This window comes from Hydra vulgaris, chromosome 08 (assembly GCF_038396675.1).
Source record: "Hydra vulgaris chromosome 08, alternate assembly HydraT2T_AEP".
NCBI classification, from domain to species: Eukaryota; Metazoa; Cnidaria; class Hydrozoa; order Anthoathecata; family Hydridae; genus Hydra; species Hydra vulgaris.
In genome coordinates, this window is record NC_088927.1 from 9,867,249 (window position 1) to 9,892,500 (window position 25,252).

Here is a 25,252-nt window from a genome sequence, read left to right on the forward strand (position 1 = left end):
AATAGTTACAAATAAAAGATTAGGAATATCTCTTTTATTTACAAAAGATGTGTGAAATATTAAAAACAATAAAGCAGAAGAATCTTAGGTTTTTTACAAGTTCTTGAGAACTAAAACTTTTGATTTTTCAAATTTCAATCATATTTTAATTTTTTAATTTAAATTATCTATTCTCATTGGGACGAAACATTTTTTAAAAAGTGAACATTCCATTCTATGAGTGAATATATATAAATATATCCTAAATATAGAACTTAATTAGAAATATAGAATAAAATTATCCTAGGTAATTATTTATCAAATAAAGGAATATTGTTTTTTATTCCTAATAAAAACAACAAAACTTATTTAATTATTATTAGATAATAATGATAAAGCTTATTAAGAAAGTTCGGGATCATATTCCTAAACCGAAACCTAATTTTTGTCTTTTGTTGTTTGTGAGCACGCTTCTGAAAGTTTAATTCAAAGTTATGTGACAAATATATTTGTCATATGTATTGTTTATTAAAACTTTTTAACATTTAAGTTTGGAATTTTCATTGAAGTTATGCAAGTTTTGATACTTTATTACGTGGACTTTTATTCAATTCAAAGACTGAATTTTATTCAATTCAAAGACTTTCCAAGACTGCACTCTTTTAGATGTAATTTCTAATCAAATTGACCATGCACTTTCTCTTTACCCCTCTACAAATATTTTTGTTGTTGGTGACTTTAATGCTCATCACATTGAAAGACTTGGCTCTAACGCAACTGAACCTGCTGGCACTGAAGCCTTAACTTCTGCCTTTTTTCAATCACTTACTCAGTTAGTTAACTTTGTGACTCATTTTCCTGACAACCTTAATCATTTACCTTTACTCTTTGATTTATGTCTTGCCTCTGATCAAAGCTTGTGTTTAGTTTTTTCTTTTTCTCCTTTTGGTGGTTCTGACCATGCAATAGTCTCTTTAAATATTTCATCTTGTACTTTGTATTTGGACTCACCCTATCATCCCACTACTTACTACTACCCTAAAGCTGACTGGGATTCTTTTTAAGATTTTCTTTGGGCTGATATCTTTTCCCTCTCAGCTGAAAAGTGTTCCTCCTATGTAACCTCATGGATTCAGGCAGGAATAGAAGGTTTTATTCCTTATTTTATATCCAACTATGCTTACAATTCGTTTTTGCACCTTGTCTGAAAGATCATCATTTGAAAATCCGATATGTTAACATATGAATCTGGATTAAGAAAGTGCCAAGCACAATATCGAAATGCAATCTTAGCAGATGCTAATTTTGCAATGGATTTGATATATGGTTTCAAAGAAAGATCGAAATTAGGAATTAATCCTAGACTAAAGGTAAATGACTCATTGAGTACATTATTGCTTATAAATATAGGAAAATCTAGTTTGCTGCGATAATGATTAGCTGAAAAAAAATGAGTTTTATTTGAGTTAAAGTTCACAAGCTACTAAGAGTCCTATGCTGTAGCAGAAGTGAGATCTTTTTCAAGCTCAAATGACCCTCCAAGCAATCAGAGAGTATTGGCTTCTTATCATGACAAGAATAAATGGTAGTATCATCAGCGAACAATGCCACCTTAGAAGTGAGAATATCAGGAAGATCATTAATGTAAATTTAAAAAAGTTAAGGGCCAAAAAAAGAAACTTGAGGAACCCTAAAGTTACAGGAAATGAAGAAGAGTGCTGTCTATCAATACATCTTTAATACTACGATTGGTAAGGAATGGTTCAATAGTCTTAAAGGTGTTACATAATACACCATATGAAGGGAACTTATAAAAAAAATCAGCATGCCACACTTTATCAAAGGCTTTAGAATTGTTGAGAGCCATAGCCCTAACTTTCCCACATTTAATGCATGATAAAACCTATTAGTTATTACCGTTAACAAATCAGCAGTAGAATGAGAAGATTAAAATCCATCTTGAGGATCAGAAAGTTATTATATTCAAGAAAAGAGATTAATTATATGTTAACTAAAGTTTTAAAAACCTTGCTTATGAAAGGAAAAAAACTAATGGGACTGTAGTTAGACAAGTCAGATGGCTCTCCAGAATTTTCTACAAGACTTTGATAAGCATTTGTTTAATAGTTTTGAAAGTATAGACGACAGCTCGGACAATACTTCTGCAAGACTATAACAGGTATGTTGTCCTTACCACAAGTTGTAGAAGTGCACTGAACAGGAAATAATGTTTGATACAGAAGCTGGATTGAAACAAATTTCAAGCAATGGATCAACCTGTTTGTCGGCTATTACATGTAGGATGTAATTATTGGAATCAAGAGATGAGATTAATAAAAAGTTCTTAGCAAATAATTCAGCTTAGGTCTTTAGGTGAGTTAACAAAATCTGAACCATGCAAGAGAGGATAAATAGCTGATTTGCTTTTATTATTGACACTGTTAAAGATTCTTCAAATGTCTCTTGAGTCTAATTTTTGAGTTAAAATACGAGATTTTTTTACCTGAAAATAGCGGGTTTTTGCGTTAGACAAAACTTTTTTTAAATGGTCTTTTGCAATAGTAAATAGTTATCTTTTTTCTGGAGAATTGTTTTGGCAATAGATATGTAAGTAATGGTTACAATTGGAAATTGCAGCAGCAAATTCCAATTGTAACACAAATTGTAACAAACACTTGTAACAATTGTAACGCACACTTGTAACAATTGTAACGCAATTGTAACACACACACTCTTAGAAACTCAGCAATTTCCAATTGTAACCATTACTTACAATTTTTCCCTAAAGCTACTTGATGACAGAGTCTACTGTCATGCATAAACGGTTTGCAGTTGTGAATCTGCATAACTGTCAAAAGCTTTTCATCCAGTATGGTAATACATTTTTGTGCATTCATAGTGGTATTTTGTGGGAGAAAGTAGAGGGAGTCTCAGCCAGGCACTGAGAAGCTGCCCCATACCATCAAGGATGCTGCATGTTTAACAGTTCGTATGCAAAACTTTCAATAAAATATTTTATTGGCAGGACGGCGAACATATTTTGGCGCTGCAGAAAACAGTTATATGTTACTTTTGTCACTAAACATTACTTCATTCCACATTTCACAAGTGTAATGTATGAACTTCCTGCAAAAAAGTAATCTATCACGAACGTTCTTCTTCAATAACAGCACTTTTCATACAGGTCGGTACGCTTTTAGATTAAAATTGTCACTTAAAATTTGTCAAATGGTTTTTTCACTAACTCTGTGTGGCAGTTGATTTGCTACGGCAGAGGATGATATCATTGGATTTTTATTGGTTGATCTGTAGCAGGAGTTGTAACCGTAGGGTGTCCGGTTCGACATTTTGATTTCACATCACCTGTCTCTTGCTAACGTTCGATTGTCAATGACACAACTTGCTGGGAAACATTAAGATGTTGTGCCGCAGCTGCTTGTGTTAAACCCGAGTTAACTAATGCAACAATCTAAACACGTTTTTTAGGTCAAGATTCCATTTTTGGTATGAAATTATTGATCTAAAGTAAACAAAGAACGCAACATAAACAAATATGAAATGAACCTAGATCATTTTTTTAATAAAAGATAATCTTAATTAGTTCAGTCAATAAAACCAACAGCTTTTTGGTTCATTTCTAGGCTTTCAACAAGATTAAAATAGCAAAATGACGCAAAATGTAGTTATATTTGAGCATACAACAGACTTTTGGCCACAACTGTATATATATATATATATATATATATATATATATATATATATATATATATATATATATATATATATATATATATATATATATATATATACACACACAGAGCGGGATTTACAGACAGGCGAAATAGGCCATGGCCTAGGGGCCCCACAAAAAAAGGGGCCCCAAAGTCGAACTACAACAAAATTAAATTTCAATTTTTGGAAAGTACATACACTTTCGTTAGAAAGTAATTGTGTATAAAAAATTTTACTTTTTTATTTTTCTAAATATTTTCGTGATTTAAAAAAAATAAAATATTTTAAGACGAAAATTAAACAAAAAGCATTTTGCGACATTTTGTTCATTACTATGAATAATAACAAAAAATCAACTCAACGATTTTATTTAACATTTTACGTTTTTTTAATAACATTACCTTTTTTTATTAAAAGTTCAACCAAGAACCTTCTAAAATAATATTTTCTAGAATCACTTGGATCAACTTATCAAACCAAGAAATTACTATAATTAGGACTGTTTTTCTAATAAATTAAGGTTTAAAATAGTAGTAAACATTTATTTGCAAACAGCCTGATTAATTTTCCAGATTGATATTAAAAACGGTGGTTAGTAAATTTACTTTTTTATTATTTGTGCATAATGTTTTAAAATAAAATGAATGCGTTTATTTTAGGAAAAAATTTTGCACACTTTTAAGTAAAATATCTTAATTTATATCGTAATTGAAGAAAGTCATTGTTTTAAATTTTAAATTGCATTAAACTTTAAGCGATATTTTGGACGCTTCTGAGTAAAGTAAATAAGCTCGCTTAGAAAAAAGTAATCATAAATATTTAATGCTTGTTTTCATGTTTTTTTTTAACAAACTTTCGCTTATTTATGTAGGCTATTTTACTTAAATTAAATAATGAAAAGTCGTGGAGTGTTATCTATTAGTAAAATCAGTGCTCGTAAACAATAGCAATTAAATTAATTAAATTTGTTCATTTTCAGAACCTTTTAACAGACATGGGAAAAAGCTATAAAAGTGGAGCTACAAAAAGAAAGAAAAAAGCAATAATAGAAGAAAATATAAAGTAACATCGAAAACTTGATAGTTTTTTATTAAAAGCAGAATGTCATGGTAATTCACCAACTTCAGCTAATCTTGCAAACTATGGCATAAGTAAAGAGGCAAAAATATTGGATTTTGTAGAGGACTCAATTAATGAAACTCAAACTTTAAACGAACAATCGGAACTCAATAAGGGAGGGTATGTTTCCCTATCGATTTACCATTAAATAGGAAAAGTGATCCAGGACTTTATGAAAATCTTTCAGCTGAGGATATACAATTTTGGATAGAGAACGGTCTGTTAAAATGTCAAAATGCAGATTATGACTTAAAATTGATATGCTCAAAAAGGTTGTTTATGGGGAAAAAAGTAAATGGTGAAACGTTTAATAGAGAATGGCTTATATATTCTCCGACATTAGGTTGTGTATTCTGTTTTGTCTGCAAGCTTTTTGAACCCTCAAAATGTGCTTTGGGCATCAATTCAGGGGGATAAACACTCATCAGACCACAAAATAGCTTCTTTAGCATACTTTCACAGAAAAAATAACAAGGTTTTTTTAAATGATCAACTTCTTAACAAAATTTGCAAAGAAAAAAACTACTGGAGAGAGGTTCTAAGAAAAGTTACAGCTATAATTTGCACATTGATCGAAAGAAACTAAGCTTTTAGAGGTTCAAATGAAAAATTTGGGTCTGAGAGCAACGGGAATTTTATTAGTCTGCTTGAGTTGATTGCTCAGTTTGATCTTTCATTGGCCAAACACATAAAAAATTATGGTGACTGTGGTTCTGGAAAAACAAACTACCACTTAAAGAATACATGTGATGAATTAACACTTTATGTGAGTCACAAAGATCAACTATGTGTGATCTTGATGTACACTATTGATGTGCCTATTGAAAGATTTACCAACTTCATTCACATCGATAATAACACCAGGGAAAATTTAGCAAATGCAATCGTGGACTTTTTGAATGTAAAATTGAACTTGGAAATCAGCAACTGCAGAAGCCAGTCTTATTATAACTCTAGCAATATGACTGGAAAATATAAAGGAATGAAAACTAGAATTTTGGAGTTCAATAAGCTGGCAAAATTCTTGCCATGTTCAGGTCATTCTCTTAACTTGGTAGGAGAGGCTGCTGTAGATTGCTGCATCGAGGGAATCAATTTTTTTGGTATTGTTCAAGAACTGTACAATTTTTTCTCTGCGTCTACAAATTTGTAGAGTATTTTGGAACAGTTTGCAAATAATTAATTGAAATCACTATTGAATACTCGGTGGAGCACTCATACTGACACGGTCAAAACCATTCACCAGAACTACAATAAATTAATGGAAGTATTGGTCAAAATCAATGAGTGTAAAAGTTTTGAAACAAAAACAAGAGCTGCAGCTGGAAATTTACTATCGAAAATGGAAATTTTTGAATTTGCTTTACAAAGCAAAAATTATGGGATCAAATTTTGCAACAAATGAATGCTGTTTCTAAATCATTGCAAAGGGCAACTATTACTCTAGATACATGTGCTGAAATTTATTCATCTTTTGGAGATTATCTTCTTGGATTAACTAACAAATTCGATTTAATAGAACAAGATTACTGTTACCAGACATAGATTATTTACAAAAGAGACGCTGTAATAAGAAAGTGCTAATAGGTGAAAACTGATCAGAAGAACCTCAATTAGGTTCCACGTGAAGAGTTTAAGACAAACGTTTTTTAAAAAACTATCAACAGTCTCACTACAAATTTAAAAGAAAGAGCTCAATGCTATCAGGAATTGAATGACAAATTTATATTTTTAATAGACTCGAGGTTCAATAAAGATAAGCTGAAGAGATGTGTTAATTGTCTGGTGGAAGACTACACGGAAGGCATGGATGATAATTTATATGCAGAAATTGAATATCTACATCTGTATTTGAAAGAACATTTTAATACTCAAGTTCCTGAATTGTCCTATTTGGATATGTACAAACTTATAAAGGAAAAACAAATGGAGGCTACATTTTCTCTGGCTCTGGAGAAAGGTCATTTTTAAAATTAAAATTAACAAAAAATGATTTGCGATCAACTATGTCACAAACGTTAAACAATTTTGCATTATTATCAAGCAACCCAGACAAAATGAAGTCAATTAATATAGATTCATTGATTGAAAATTTTGTTAATGAAAAATACAGAAAAAGATTATGTAGATTTTAAACAATATTTAAAAAAAATTGAAATAACACTTTTAATTACGTTAAACTAAGATTATATTTTTTTAAATTAACATATTACTTCAAATAATTTTTTGGCCTAGGGCCCCTAAAACTGTAAATCTGGCTGTGTATATATATATATATATATATATATATATATATATATATATACATATATATATATATGTATATATATATATATATATATATATATATATATATATATATATTTATACATACATGTATATATATATATATTTATACATACATGTATATATATATATATATATATATATATATATATATATATATATGTATATATATATATATATATATATATATATATATATATATATATATATATATATATATATATATATTTATACATACATGTATATATATATATATTTATACATACATATACATACATATACGGAATTAGGGTTGGCAATCCTGACCTAGCTACCAACCTAAACGTGTTTGAGGGCCGTAAAAAATTGCAAACCTCATTTCTAAGTTTTATCGTAAGACCTTTGTATCAAATTTTTTTTGCCAACCTCTAAATGATTGAGGTTGGCAAATTATTGCCGACCTCATTTTTTCTAATTCCAAATATATATATATACATATATATAAATATATATATATATAAATATATATATATATATATATATATATATATATATATATATATATATATATATATATATATATATATATATATATATATATGTATATATATAGTATGCATATATCATACATTTACATTAAATTTCCATTTAGTATTTGTCATAGTTACGATCTCATATCTGATCGGTGTCATGAAATTCCAGATAAAACAGAAGATATTGTTGAGTTAATTAACTATGTTAAAGAAGCTAGCTCAGTAAAGGTTGCAGAGCTTCAGCTTGAGGTGGAAATGGCTGCTGAAAGAATCACATTTCTGCTCCAATATGCAGATGTTACTCGTATGTACATTTTGTTGCTATTGAACATATTTTGAAAAAAGCAAAATAAATCAGTTTTTTGTTTTTATGTTTTTTAAATTTTATTTAGAAGACCAGAAAAAGTTTAAAGACTTACAAAAAGTTTAAACACATACATACATACAATATATAAATGGTTTTTGTTTATAATTGTTTTTATCATATATATTAGTTATAACATATTATATACAGACTTAGGCAAATCATTAGAAACAGTTGCAAAAGTCGTGAAAAAAAACTGAATTTAGCATTCAGCATGTGTTTCTTTAGCCAGAATACCCAAAATGAGCAAAAGTTGTTAATGAAATAAATTAAATTATTGTTTTGGAGTCAAAATACATGAAATCTATCTAAACAAAACTCTGTTCAATTCAAAGTGAAACTTATCTAAACTTCATTGTGCCATGCTTTAGAAAGCGCTTATAGATTCATCTGTCATTGATATCATCTTTTAATTTTTTTATTACATTAGAAGCACAGCTGTAGGTCTAGACTTATGTTTTGGTCTCCAAATGTCTCTAGACTCATGTAACTGTCTTGGTCTTGAAGCTTGGAGTCTTGGTCTTAGTCTTGCTTTTCTTCAAACCTTTACATTCTAGTTCTTTCTTGGATGGATTAGTAATAATTATTAAACCATCACAATGTATCTTATAAGTTATGAAATCAAATGATGATCTTTGTTGTTTGTTTTACTTCTTACATAAAGTACTTGAATAAAATGTGTAAACTTAAATTTATATATTTTTTGTAACTAATATTTTTTGTAGTATATGGATAATGAAGCTACAAAAAAAAAAACAATCTTCATTTTTTCTATTTGTGCATTATTCTTAGTTTCACAATGTGATGATCTTGCCTCATTTCTTATTGGAACATTTTGTTTTTAACAATACAAGAAACTTGTTAGTTTTCTGAAGTTATGTATTGTAGACTGCAACAGTGCACTGCACAATTTGCAATAACATACTTATACATGTGTAGTTAGGTTTTTTATTAAAGAGTATTGTGTATAAATGGCAAATGGTACATCAGTTAAAGACATAGTAGTATGCATAGACGTTTAAGCATGAGTCTTATTGTGTTGAACTTCTAAGAGCCTTCATCTTGATCTTGTGAAAAAATTTAAAGTCTTGGTCTGAGTCTTGGATTGACTTTTTAATGTCTTGGTCTTGGTATTGGTCTTAAAGTTTTAAGTCTTGGTCTTGGGGTTGAAATTAAATGTCTTGGTCCTTATCTTGGTTGGTTGACCTTCACTATATTGATTACATCTCTGATTAAAAAACCATAAAACTAATTTTACAAAAAATTGAACAGTTAGATTATTTAAAAAAAAAAAAAAAAATTAGTAGAATCAGTAAGGACATTCTTTCCAACTTAAACTTGAATTTAAAATACTTTCTACATCTAAATTAGTAGAGAAACTCTCAAAATGCTATTAATTGGTTTAAATATATTAATAAATACCTTCATAAATTATTCAGTTTTAATATCATTGTTATCTATCTTTTAATTAGTGAAAAATTCCTTAACAATGCTATCAGTTTTGTGGAACAAAATCTCACTATAAACACAGAACCTAAGTCAATGATTATTCATGCAAGGAATTCTTTGCTGTTTAATAATAACCAGGTTTAGATGAATAAATTGAGTGGTTTATTTGATTTTAATAAAGGTGCATTAGATGGTGCATATATGAAAATTTGCATGAATGTATTCCCTCTTTTTCAAATTTCAAATTTTTTATAACAAGAATGACTTTGACTTGCAATGATGGAATGTCAGCTTTTAAAAATACTAATACCTCTAAGCAAATTATAAACTGCACACACAAAATAATTTGGTATAACCATCCTTTAGTATAAATCTCACAAAAAGTATAAGTAAATGCATTTTAAAATTGATTGCCAAATATTATCCAATTAAATATAAATTGCATAAAATATTTACATTTGTATGCCAATATGAAATCAGTTATAAATTCACACAATAAAAACATCTTTTACAAAAATCCGACCTCCAAAAAATTAACAGCAACTGCCTTAAAAAAATATACTTGCCTTTTATCCAATAAATGCCTAACCAACAACATTGTGTACTATTGTCACTTGTGAAAAACACCAGTGTGAAACACTCATCAAACTGAGATATGACAACCGTTTAGAGTAATTGAATACTCCTAAATATAAAAATGATGTGGAACTGTCAAAAGAATTTAAAAAATAAAAGAGAACAATAAAGATCCTGTGGTTAAGAAGAAAATAATGAGACAATGTGAAGCCTAATGAAATTATTTTCAAACAAAGACAGCCATTTATTAAATAAAAAAAATAAAATTATTTGAAAATGTCAACACCGAAATAAATTTGCTCTTTCTTATTTCAAAACAAGTTACATTTAGGTAATCGATTTTTAATGTCAGATCTCATTGCATTGTTTAATTTGTATTTTTAAATTTTTTTAGTTTCTTGATTTAAAAATGTATATTGCGGGTGATTTTATATATATATATATATATATATATATATATATATATATATATATATATATATATATATATATATATATATATATATATATATATATATATATATATATATATATATATATAGATAGATATATATAAACTTGAAATATGATATTTAACCAAATAAATTCAAAAATAGTCAGAACAGTGATACAAATAGAAAATCCAGTAATTCTTTTTTCTCACAATGTTTTTATTAAAAACAATATAATTACCAAACAAAATTATCAATACAAAATATTTTTTATATATATTTTAAAACTATTAGCACTAGAGGCCTTTCAAATAATCATCAGTAGTGCTGTTTTTAGTATTATACAAGATATTTGTATTGAAAACAAAAATAACTTAATTTTTATATTGTTGCTATGGGTAACTATTGATTGTGAAAGATTGAATTGTAATTATATACAGGAAATATCAATTAAATGTATCATGTTTTTGTTTGTGCAAATGCTTTTCATATGATAACAAAAAACTTTCGTTGTTAAGCTCAAGAAAGACAAAAAGTTGAAAAAAAGGTTCAATTACACTTTCGTGGGCACGTTGACAAGTATAAACATGGTTGTCAAGTATAAACATGGTTGTCAAGTGGATCAGTTGATAAGCCAGTTCTGCAACTAGAAATATGTCCGTTTATACATAATCTTAAATTATTAGTTTTACCAGTATATGTTTGTTTTTTGCATGTTAAACATTTTAGGTAGTATATTACATTTTTGCTGTTGCATGTGATGTGACTTTTCACTTTCCAAATGTTTCTATTAGATGTTTTAAACTTATCTACTTCTTGAAGGTATAGTTTGCAAATTTTGCACCGAATATCTTTGCATTTGAATATGGTGATCTTCTTACTAGTTACTTCAATATTTGAAGAAGTCTTCTTAGTAAGTTAGGAGGTTGTTTAAAAGCTAATACCGGGTGAATATTAGAAAAAACATTTTTAATTCTTTCATTATAAGATACTTTGAGCAAATGGTTAGCTTCTCTTATAAAAGGTTGGCAATTGAGATTACTATAGAATGTTGTCACTAAAGGAAATATTTCTTTAGATTTCTTTTTTGGTACTGGTCCTTGTAGTTTTGCATTATGGAATGCTTTTTCAATAATTTCATCAGGGTATTCGCAATCTTTTAACCATGTCTTTAGTTCGATTAGGCGTAATTTTTCGATTTCATAATTAGATGTAAAAACAATTATTCTTTTAGCTAAATTATAAGGAATGTTCTTTTTAATGTGAAATGGATGATGACTGTTATAGTTTAAATAGTCATGGGTGTTAGTTTCTTTATAGTAAATGTCTGTTGGAATTTTATTATAATTTTCAAGAATGATTGTTATGTCTAAAAAGTTAATTACACTGTAGGTACTACCATTTTTTTATAAATTCCTTTCCAAAATCTATTGTAAATCCAATAGAGTCATTTAATTCAGTTAAAGAAATTTCAAATTTCCTGATGTCAAGATGTCTTGGCCAAATTATGAAACCATCATCAATATATCTAAAATAAAATTTCTTTATATCATCTACTTCATGGTTAGAAAAAAACTGAGGTAGGATTATTGGAAAAAGTTTAGTCTCCTCTAGGAACCCGATAGTAAGGCATGCATAATCTGGTGCAAAATCTGTACTATACAATAGGAGACAATATTATATGGAGAAACTGGCTCAAATGAGATGTAGGTGAATTTATTCCAGCAATAATTGGTCAGATTTTTTGGTGACCAAAAAATCTGACCAATTACTGACAATTTCACATTAAAAAGAACATTCCTTATAATTTAGCTAAAAGAATAATTGTTTTTACATCTAATTATGAAATCGAAAAATTATATATCTATATATATATATATATATATATATATATATATATATATATATATATATATATATATATATATATATATATATATATATATATATATATATATATATATATATAGATATATAGATATATATATATATATATATATATAGATATATAGATATATATAGATATATAGATATATATATAGATGTATATATATATATATAATATATATGTATATATATATATGTAAATATATATATAATATATATATATATATAAATATATATATGATATATATATAGTATATATATATATATATATATATATATATATATATATATATATATATATATATATATATATATTTATATATATTTATATATTTATATATATAATATATATATATATATATAAATTTTTTTTTCTTTTCAGCATCAGATATTAAAATCAATAATGAGCTTTTCACATGGCCCAGAAAAATTATGAAAATATTTGAATTAAGCGAATCACGGATTTTAACAAAAAAATTGCATTTAGAGCAGGAATTAAAAAGAAGGTTTGTTTTTATTTTTAGATGAAGTTTATACCTTTTATATTTATAGTTGATAGCTTTTATATAGCTATAAATACAAAACAAGATAAATAAATCACTGTTTTTTTTAAATTACAATTTAGTTAAAGTTAGTTTTCAATTAGGATTAGGTTTTAACAATATTTTATGGTTAGTTTTTTGACTTCTGATCCACATATTAATGGAAAAAATAGATAAATTTTATTGGAAAAAATTTTTAAATAGTGCCTTAACAGAGTATAATGTTAAGTTTCTAATTAATAAAAATATCATTAAACCACTAAAGCATAAGGGTAGAGGCAGGCATATAATATAATATAAATTACATATAGGGATACTTAAGAAACAAATGCTAGTTGCAGATAAACTAGTCATAAGTAAAAAAAAATCTAAATGAAAATGACAACCAAAGTAATGGAACTCTAGACTAGCAAAATTTCTACAATTTGCAAGTGGGTAGGGCAAAGTGGGACAGTGAAAAAGCAGCAGTTATTTGTTAATTGTAAAGCTTTAAGAGTGGTAAAAAATGAAGTCAGTTTATCATTTAAACTTGTTCAGATATTAAAATCTTAAAAAAGTAACATGTTCATACAAATTACATGCCCATTCACCCATACACCACAAAAAAAACAAAAAAAAAAACTAAAATAAAAAAAACATTTTGTGTGTTATCATAAAATACTCTTAAACAAACAAACAAACTTAAGAAATTGTTCTAAAATTTAAGTAGGGCAAAAAAAGTATATAAAATCAAATTGGTAACTGCTAGTACATTTAAAATTAAACAAAAGATATTATAGATTACATAAATCACACAAAAAATATATGAAACTATTTGGTAACATTTTTGATGAGCTGGCTTATTAGCAATATGCCAATGTAGAGCAAATTTAAATATGCCATATGTATCAGCAGCTTTTCAAATTCTAATATAAATAACTTTTTGTCCCAGATTGTCTTAAAAGTTCAATTCCAAATTTTTTTTTCAAACCAGATTCTAAAAGAGGACAAAAAATAGGCTGAAATATATAAATTTTTTTTATAAATAAAGCAAATTAGCAATAGTTCAAGATAAATCTTTTGTAGTTGTATTGCTTAAGAAAATACGCAAATTTTGTTTTTCCCAAACTTACTGATGTATTTTGGTACTTCTAATGAATTTTGGTTACTTCTAAAATTAATTTTTTTTACAATAATGAAGCACAATAATTTAAAATGTTTTATCAAAAAAAATTAAAAAATTTTTTTTTTTAGCTGAGATATAAAGCTTTAGGCATAACTGTCCCGTTATGCCCCACTGTCCTGATATGCCCCGCTGTACCCTAACAAAACTTTTTAATCTTTTAAACTTGCTTAAAGCAAAAACATCAACAAGATTGAATGATGAACAAACATTTAATGTAAAAACAAACACAACATGTAAACAACAAAAACATACATGTAGAATTAACATTCATGTAAACTTAAAAACATACATGTAAACTTAAGAACATACATGTAAACTTAAAAACATAAATTTAGCTTAAAGTAAAATATAAACCATTCAATAGAGACAGCACCACTCACTGCTTGACCTTGAAAACTTTAAGAATGTCTTCAGTTCAGAGAGAGTTTAGATACTACTTATTTTACTAAAAATGATGTAAGACGAAACTCATTGTAAATTATTCAGTATTCACTACAATAATGTAACAATAGCATTTTTTTTACAGTTTAAATTTTTCTATTATGTGTCTATTGTACTCTTTTTACAAAGATAAAATTTTTAACATAAGCTAATTAAATTTACAAAATGTAAAAAAAGAAAAATTAAGTTGAAAAAATGAGAATCCCCAAAAATAACAAAATAACACCTTTTTAAGGTATAAAAAATAAAAATACCTCAGTACCTGAGTCTTATATTTTGAACCGTTACTTCCAAATCTTTTCTATTCATGCCTCGTAAAATCTAGATTATAGAACATTTATTTTCTTGTATATATATTTTCATATATATATATTTTCCTATTTTCTTATATTTTTTTATATTTTTATTTATTTTTAGGGTTATTATTTTGAAGGAAATGTTAGAGACATATCACAATAATATTGAACTTTTCAAGAAAAAAGAGGTAATTATTATTATTATTTTTTTATGTTACTATATATTTACTTTATCTGATGACTGCAATTAGCATGAAACTTATAGTTGTAAAAAATATGTCATTTTATTACACTACCATCCATATTATTCGAATGACATCAACTTGAAACAAAAATGCTTTAAATTAATTAAATTTTTAGTAAGTAAAGTAAACTTTGGTAGTTATTTTTGCACTTAATAGTTTTATAATTTATTAAAATTGTTGATACTATTACATGATAAATGGCCAGAAAATGAAAGTTGACTGCAGAAAAAAGATATGCAATATTCACGTTGGGGCAAAAGTTTTCGAACTCACCAGTTCAGAATATTATAAAAAAGAAGAAAAAACCTGGAACTGTGGTTAATCAAAACAGATTAGAACATTGTTGAATTACAAAGACTAAAAAATTACAATTACTATTAAAAAAAATAGATTGTTAACAGCTCCGGAATTAACCTATCGTTCTTAAAAAGCTCCGGTATCTGTTAAATCGATTAAAGCAGGGCATGGTGGCAGAATAGCTGTGAGGAAACCTGGATTGGAGTGGGCAAAATACACACAAAAAATGGGCCATCAGTAGCAAAACATCAATGGACCCCTTTTCTTTGGACTAACAAGTTGAAGTTTTAAATTTTTTGTTTGAATAGAAGATTGTTTGTCCGGTGGACAGATGATAAAAAAGCAAAAAAGTTATGAAAACACTTACTAAACTCCATAACACTTTTTTTTTAACTATTTAAAAATACTTTTAAGCAAAAAAGTCATTTTAAAAATTATTTATCATACCATAGAATGGTTTTAATGTTGTAAGGGTTGTATAAACTTGTTTTGACGCTTATTTACAGTCCTGTTGTGTAGCTTTAAAAATCAAATCGTATATGTTATAGTGCATTTTTTAAGCATAATATACATGGTTGTTAATAATCGTTTATACTTTTTTTCATACATCATTGGTTGTATCATTTTATTTGTTGTTTTTTGTCACTACTTCATGGTTACGACCGTCACGACAAAAAAAACATAAAAATGATTGTGAAACTTCAAGTAAAAACTATGAAACTAAGCATATAATACACTCACCAAATGTTTTTTTTTTACCATGCTGTTCGCTACATTAAGTCTGACAAAGTTGTATCGTTCAGAGGTGGTAAAAAATAGGCATTACAACCGTCAGGCTACGTCAAGTACATTTATGAAAAATCTTGAAGACTTAATTGCTGTATCTTTTAAATACTAAATTATATATCAGTATTTTACATTTCTGGAAAGAATATATATATATATATATATATATATATATATATTTATATATATATATATATATATATACGTATATATATATATATATATATATATATATATATATATATATATATATATATATATATATATATGTATGTATGTATATATATTTGTATATATATATATATATATATATATATATATATATATATATATATATATATATATATGCTTATATACAGTGCTGTGCAATAGTCTTTATAAAAAACCATTATTTTAAAAAAAAAAAGTAAAATTAAGCTTCAAATGTGTATTATTTTTTATTTAATTACTTGTCAGTAGTGATACATAAAACTATAAACTAAAATATGTAATGTTTTGTGATTGTTTTGACTTGTGTGATGTTAAAAAATAGGCAAAGCAAGACAATTATATTCAGCCCCTATAACATTTTAATATTATGTTACGTATTGTAACGTAAATGAGATTCGTTACATTATGTGCAAAATAACTGTTATTTTTATGTAACCAAGACGTAACATTTTTAGTAACACTGTGTAACATAACATTACGTGCAAAATGTTAGTTATTTTTACAAAACAGAGACGTAACGCTGTAACATAACACTATGTGCAGAATGTTACATAACAACGCGTAACATTTTGACCTAATGACACATCACATTGTAATCTATAGTGTCTATACAATTTTTTTCTGTTTTTCCATATGTACATTATATATATGAAGAGAGAGAGACCTATATATATATATATATATATATATAGACTATATATAAAGAGAGCAATATTAAGAGAGAGAGAGAGAAAGAGAGAGAAAAAAGTGAAGTCAAGTCAGAGAGGGAAGACAGATATTGCACAGAAAGCACAATTTATACACATAATTGGCTTATGCTTATTAATTTGTAATATACATTGAATTAAATCATAAGAAAGGTTGACATTTTATATATATTTTTACTTGTGGGTTTATAAAAACGTGTGAAGTATTATGCTTGTATTATTGACCAAAAAAAAAGCGTAATGTAAAGTAACAAAATCTAGATACGAGATGTAGTTAAAATACTTCTCAAATATAAATTTTTTTAATGTTAAGTTTCGTGTCACTCTACACTTTGCGAATTGAAACTTCTTTTTTTTCTCGCTACTTTAGTTACAAAAAAAAAAAAGTAACTAATTTAGGCGGATCTATTTTACAGTTAAAATAAACGATGATAATTAGCAGTTTTAAAAAAATATTTTTTAGTTACAAATGTCTCAACAAACGCATTGTTAAATACCGTAACTCATGATCATGAGGTACGGTATTTAACAAAATTGTTTTATTAACAATATTATTTATATATTTCATTATTTATGTATTTGATTATTGAAAACGCAATAACACATTTGTCAAAACTATTGTAATTAAAAAAATTTAAATTAAAAAAATTTAAATTAAAAAAATTTAAAAAAACTTAACCCACACTTGTGGGTTTTTTAAAAAAGACTTCTTAAAGGTAAATACAACTTTTAAAGCTTTAAAAGTTGTATTTACCTTTAAAAAGAAATTACATTTAAAATTTAAAATAACTTACGATACTTAAGCAATCTATAGTACTTATTACCTTTAAAAGTATAATCAACTGAGACACAATGAAACGTAAAACATTTAAGAATCGAAACGTAAAATAAGTCACAAATATAAATTTTTTTACATTACATTACGTTTTTTTTTTTAAAGGTTTAAACTTTAAAAAGTTAAAGAAAAAGACAATTAAGTTGTAATGTTGCGAATTGAGACTTTATTTTTTTTTGGTGACAATGTAAATAATTGAGTCGAAGCTATTTTACAATAAAAATAAAATAAAAGATGATATTTAACAATACGGCAATGTTAAACAAATATTTACTGCACTTTTTATGTTGTTGACAGATTCTGTCAACAACATAAAAAGTGGACACAATAGCAATGGTCTACTGTGATTTGAAGTGATGAGAATACATTGCATCCATTTGTATATGAGGAACAATATGCTTGACACCTTTGTGGTTCAAATCCCTGCATCCCAGTCAACACAAGACCAACTTTTGAGCATCTTTTGTCAGTAGTGATGTGGAGGTGTATGTGTGCTGCAGGACAATGTTATCTATGCTTTCTCAAACAGAGATGAAGATTAACTACTATCAGATGCAAATAAGTATTAAAAGATCAAACAAACTAATAAAAGAAAATTTATTTGACAGACTCACCAACATTCATATTTCAAAAAAATTAATGCATTAGCACAATACATCTTCTAGTAACAGTCTCTCCAGACAAAATAAGTAAATTAAACATTGATCTGTATGTATGTATGTATATATATATATATATATATATATATATATATATATATATATATATATATATATATATATATATATATATGTATATATATAATTATATATATATACTATAGCATATTTTACTTTATAGCACTTTTTTACTCATCTAAATCGATACATCTTCTTTAAAAAAAAAAAAAAAAGAAGAAGAAGAATGAATGAAAAGATTGCTGCCCCATCCCAAACCCTCAGTCTATGTAGCAGCAATCCACTGCGAGTCAGGCTATTTGTTTTTTTTATACACACACATAGAAATATATATATATACATTTATATATATATATATATATATATATATATATATATATATATATATATATATATATATATATATATATACAGTCGTCCCCCGGTTAACGAACTTAATTCGGAGTACGAACTAGTTCGTTATCCGAAAAGTTCGTTAACCGAAACGCGTTTTCCCATAGGCCGCCATTAAAAAATTTTTAATTGGTGGATTTTGCCGAAATAATGGGGGAAAAAATTCAAAAAATTGTCCAACTTGATGAATAAAATAGGCAAAGGTGAAATGATTGAAACCTGAGATTTATGCACTTTTAAAAATTGAAACAAATTGAAATTGTGCATGAAAATTGCTTGTCAAAGTTTTAGAAAAAACTAAAAATTGAACATGAACATTGCTTATCAAAAAATGAAAATTCAACAAGAAAATTGCTTGTCAAATTTCAAAAGCTGATGATGGTGCCAATGGTTGATTTATTCACACCAAACTCCTTAGCCAGGTCACTTTGCTTTTCACCTTTTTGCACTCTTTGAATGATTGTCTTTTTCTCTTCAAGAGTGAAAACTTTTCTGCTTTTTTTCGCAGGGTTCGACATTTTGAAAAATCGCAAAATCGAAAAAATCGCAAAAAACCTAGAAAAAAGCACAAAAATGCATGAAAAATATTAGTGAAACAAGAAAAGAAAAAAATGAAACAACAAAAGCACACCCAGCACAACCATTCACCTCCCAGGCTTCCATGACACTCACAAAACTGAGGGGGAAATGCTGGACGGCGCGCCCGACCTTCACGCGCGTGTGCACACCATTTGGCGGTCCCGGTTCGTTAACCGGGGGAGGATTTTGGGCAAACTTTCGGTTCGTTAACCGAAAGTTTGCTAACAGGGGGGTTCGTTAACCGGGGGACGACTGTATATATATATATATATATATATATATATATATATATATATATATATATATATATATATATATATATATATATATATATATAATATATATATATATATTTATATATATATATACACACATACATATATGTATATATATACATATATCTATATATGCATATATATATATATATACTATATATACATATATATGTATATATATATATATATATATATATATATATATATATACACATACACACACACACATATATTAACTTATTTAATACATTATATAGATATATACTATGTTTAGGTATTAACTACAGAGGAAATGATAAAAAATGTAGAAAATCTCAGTGAGATTAATAAACATGTTGAAGCAGCCAGAACAGAAGCTGAGGTTTGTAAAAAGTTTTTTAAATTCTAAGTATATAATTTTGCTATTATAATGTTTTAACAATTGTTTAAAATTTATGCAAGTAAAGATTTAGAATGAGGACTGCTGCACAAAGAATCAAGTAACATTTTATAAAAGCCTAAAGAGTTTAATGTCTAAGGTCATACAAAAATCTTTTTTAATTAAATTAAGTTTTAATTAAGAATAATTGTTGTTTCAATTGACCACAAATGTTTGAAACAAAGAAAAATGATCATAAAGTTTTTATGTGGTAAAATAAACAATGAAGTGTTTATAACAATGATGAACAGAAGCATAAATTTACTTCTTAAATAAATTAGTTTATTTAAATTTATTAATTTGATGCAAAAAATTTTGTTTGAAATATCTAAAACATTTTTCTAAAGAAGAAAAATAAAATTTTTTGTAAATATCATAAGTTGAATTAATTTGTTTTGTCTTATATTTTCAATAAATAAATTTCTATTTTTAGATAATAATAAATATAATTTTAATAAACTATAAATAATAATATAAAATTTCAATAAATAAATTTTTTTTATTAAATTGGCTGAAGAAAAAAATTGCATATTCATCCTTTTAATAATAAATATGTGACTTTAAATCTTTATTTATTGCTGTACATCAAAACTTATTATTCAAATTTTGTTGCCATCTCAAACTTGTAAGTTTTCTTCATTTTGACTTTTTATAATGCATAAAATATTTACACATAAAAGTTTTAAATTTAAATAGCAAAATTTTTGATAAAGTATAAATAATTTTTTATACTTGATTTTGTTAAAATATGTTTTAATAAAACATACAATTCAAAAAATCCTTTAGTGTAGCTGATATGTTGACTCGAAATCTTTAAATAACTGGATTTGTTTAAATAAAAAATTAGGAAAATGAAATAGTAGTACAAAAAAAATAACTATAGTTTTGATTTGAGTTAGACATAAAACTTTTGATTTGAAGTAGATATAAAAACAATAGTTTTGTGAAAATGAGAATTTCTGCCAAAATATAGTTTTTGTAAAGCATTTCCATTTCTGTGAGTGATTTTTTTTATTCTGTGAGTATTTCCATTTCTGTGAGTGTTTTTACAGAGAAGCCTTGAACTTAAAACAATATACATACTATTATGATTATTTTAAAGAACAATTATATCAAAAATTCTTTTAATATATTTTAGGCTGCATGAATGTTGGCTACCTAAATATGTATATTTTTAACTTTTTTTTTTGTGTGTGTTAATGTTGCAATAGTTTTTAAAATATACAATGAGGTTTTACTCCAGAAATAATTTGACAATTTTTATTTGTCATTAAAAATATATTAAATATAAGTTGCAGGGATAAAATATTTCACTTGAAATACTCACAAGCAATTTATTTTCATAAAACTAACAACATAAACTCAACAAATTTGCAATATCCATGCTTTATTTCCATTACGACCATACATGAACTGCGTTTAAATGATTGCTGTGACTCTATGATACATAGTGCGATTCTGAAACTTTCTGGAAATCTTTATTAATATAAAATATAATTTAAAAAGTATACTGCTAAAACTTTTCGAAGGAATTTGTGAAACAAAAGATCTATAGAAATAATTCAGGTCAATTGAGCAACAGACACGTTAAAAATTTATCAAGTATAAATGTACTTGTACATGCTTAATATTTAAACCACATCCACTTAAAAAAAAATTAAAAATGATATAAACACTTAAATATAAATTTTAGTAGATATAGTCGTGTATCATTTATCTGTGTCAAAGATAAAGTAGCAATGTTAAATGTAGTTTTAACAATCCAGGTATGTTGTTATATAATTAATCAACATTTTTTAAATGATTTAGTGCTTATGTAAAGAAGAAATGCTTCTGGGATGGGAAATTACACAGTATCCACTCCTGCAAATCTTAATTACAACTAAAGAACCATATGAAAAACTTTGGAATACTGCATTGCAGTTTACAAATTCATATAATAATTGGATGAGTTGTAAGTAAATGTCACATAATTAAAGCAATTATGACAAAATACATTAATAAAAAAAAATAAAGTTAGCTTATAGGTGTTTTACTTTTTTTATAGGTCCATTTAAAGATATAAATGCTGAGAAAGCAGAAGAAGAGGTAATGTCTATGTGGCGAACAATGGTCAAACTAATCAAAATTTTCTCTGAAGTTTCTGGCCCGCGCCGCATTGCTGAAACCATTAAGTTAAAGATTGATAAATTTAAACCTAGTCTTTCTTTATTAAGTTCAATATGTCAGCCTGGACTTCGAGATCGCCACTGGGAATTAGTAAGTAAATAATTTTATAAAAGCAAAAAAATATTATAAAATGGTTTAAAAGTTAAGTAAAGAGTGTTTTTCTTTCTAATTTTTAATGTCATATTTTTTTTCTGTTTTTGCTACAATATTGATATTCTTTTGCAGATAAGCGATCTTATTGGTTCTGATATAAAGCCTGACAAAGAAACGTCTCTTACAGAAATCATTGATGCAGGGCTATTGAAATTTCTTATAGAGTAAAAGTTATTTTGTGCTATTAAAAAAAGGCATTCACATTTTGAATGTTTTTTTTTTTAATTTTATTTCTGCAAAGTTGTTGATATTTTAAGATCATCAGTGAATTTCTGAAAATTAGTTGATTTTTGAAGGTCAACTTCTAGTTGTGAGAGAAGGTCAACTTCTAGTTGTGTTTTCATGAGATATTCAAAGAATTTTTATAACTTTATTTTTACTCAGTCTTTTTTTAAATATTGTTTTCTGACTTTTGACCTGAAATTTCTGCATTTTTACATAACTCTCTGTTGGTTTGTGCAATATTTGCTTGGATTTGCACAATTTATGTTTTATGCTTCTACATTTTTATGTTTCACGCTTTGTGATTTTATATTTTAATAAAAATTTTACTTTTTGTACACATTTTATTACTATTATTATTTTATACGACCTCTTTTGCAGCCGCTTTTGGTGTTTAACAACTTTTTTTGTAGTGATAGTGATTTATTTTTATCAATTTTCATTATACTATAGACATTGAAGAAAATTTAAAATTATTAAGCTATTTCTTGCTTTTTCATAAGATTTTTTTTAAGTAGATTCATTTTTAATTGCTTGCAATCTAATTTTTCAAATTTCTAATGCCAAGTATAAAAAAAAAAATTATTAAAAATTATACTTTTCTTCAACAAACAAAATTACATTATTATTTGTGTCTAATTTTTTATGACCTTATGCTAAAATTAAGGTTTTTTCCTATATACGTTAACCAGGGCTTTAATAGTGTATACCAAGCTATTTCTTGTTGCTGACATCTCTTGTTATACTTAGGAGAAAATAAATGCTTTTAAAAGTGAAAAAATAGACTATTTTTAAGTTAAAATCAAACAGATTTAGAAATAAAAGTTATCATATATTTTTGAAAGTAATTTCTAAATGTTATTTATTTATACATTATATTATTTCAGATATATTATTTTCCATAGATCCAAGCATTTCTCCTTTGCTTATTTGTGGTCATTTGATGCGTTTTAACAGAATGAAATTTTTGATTTCATATTGAATATTGTATCTCAAGTTTACTATTTTTCTAAAGTATAGAGTATTGAGTAAATTAGAAAGTTGTTTTGTACATTTATTTATAGAAATTTCCATTAATTTTTTATACTAAATACTCAAACTGGTAAAATTTGTTAAAAACTTATTTAGTTTAATATTGTTTTAATCATGTGACTTGAGTAAATATTTTACACTGCATATTAGGTAATTGGCGTGTTTATTAAAAATAAATCAAATAAGATTTAATTGTAAACAAATAAAAAAACTTTTAACTTAAATAAAAGAAAAGTTTTCAACATTTTCAAGAACTGGTAGTAAAATAAATTTATAAGCAAACTTTATACTTTTATATGATCATCACAATGCATCAAAAATGACATCATCAAGAATGATGATGTCATTTCACATGTTTCATGTCTCAAAAATGACCTGATCAAAAATGACAACCTTCAAAAAATTTTGCAAAAATGATGAGGCTATTATATTGATTTTATATGTTAATATTATTAAATACTTTAGTTAAAAACAGCTTTTTTTACAATTAGACTTGAAGAAATAAGTGTTACGGCTAGCAAAGAATACTCCATTGAAAAAGCTATTGACAAGATGAAAAATGAATGGGCTGAAATAATCTTTGAATTTTTACCATATCGAGAATCAGTTAGTTATATAAACTTAATTTTAATTTTGTTATTACAAACAAAAAATAAAATTTACTACTTAAATTTACTTATAAATGATAAAAATACTTTAATTTTGTTTGTTAAAATTCTTGTACCCTGTTTCATTTGTAGTCTTTACAAAAAAATTTAATTTAATTTTTTGCTATTTAATTTGATTTTCTTTATTTTTTTTTAAATATTAAAAGATCAATTTTTTTTTTTGTATATATTTTTTTTTAAATAAAGGGTTTATTAAATCTTTTATTAATAAGTATATATTGTATAGCACATGTAATATTGAACCAATGACTTATTATATAAAATATAGAATCAATAGCTTTTTATTTAGGGAGTTTCAGTTCTATCATCTATAGATGAAATACAACTGTTGCTTGATGACCATATCATTAAATCTCAAACAATGAGTGGCTCACCTTTTATTAAACCCTTCGAGACTGATATTAAAATTTGGAAAGAAAATCTAATCATGATCCAAGATACACTTGATAATTGGCTTCAGGTTTTTTAAGACAAGTTTTGTTAAATGTTATGTGATTGTATATTAGGGTTATAATTTTTTGATGTTTCATTGATTAGCTTTATAAAAAATAGATGAACTTTGGTTAGAAAGTAACTTAGATATCAGGTTTGTTTAGTTTTTGAAAAAGATTACTCTGCATGTCCCTTAATTACTTGGTTAATTTATCAGTAAAAACTTTGTTTTATATATCAGTAAAAATTTTTTTTTAGACTATATCAATTTAAATCTTAAAAGAATTTTTATAGAGATTTCACAATCTTATTTATTAATACTTTTTAAAAAATTTTGATTTAAAATGTTATAAAAATAGACTTTGATAATATTTG

At 25.9% G+C, this 25,252-nt stretch overlaps 1 protein-coding gene across 2 annotated transcripts in view; it reads left to right on the forward strand.

Annotated features, from left to right (window-relative positions):
* The window catches only part of LOC100203362 (dynein axonemal heavy chain 3), a 135,703-nt gene that overhangs the window by 50,837 nt on the left and 59,614 nt on the right, over positions 1 to 25,252 (forward strand). For both annotated transcript variants that reach the window (XM_065803056.1, XM_065803057.1), the window contains 9 exons: positions 7,748 to 7,932; positions 12,718 to 12,841; positions 14,901 to 14,967; positions 20,058 to 20,144; positions 22,011 to 22,155; positions 22,249 to 22,460; positions 22,596 to 22,687; positions 24,269 to 24,383; positions 24,735 to 24,905. In XM_065803056.1, the coding sequence (XP_065659128.1) occupies positions 7,748 to 7,932; positions 12,718 to 12,841; positions 14,901 to 14,967; positions 20,058 to 20,144; positions 22,011 to 22,155; positions 22,249 to 22,460; positions 22,596 to 22,687; positions 24,269 to 24,383; positions 24,735 to 24,905 (1,198 nt within the window). The remainder of the gene's footprint in view (positions 1 to 7,747; positions 7,933 to 12,717; positions 12,842 to 14,900; positions 14,968 to 20,057; positions 20,145 to 22,010; positions 22,156 to 22,248; positions 22,461 to 22,595; positions 22,688 to 24,268; positions 24,384 to 24,734; positions 24,906 to 25,252) is intronic.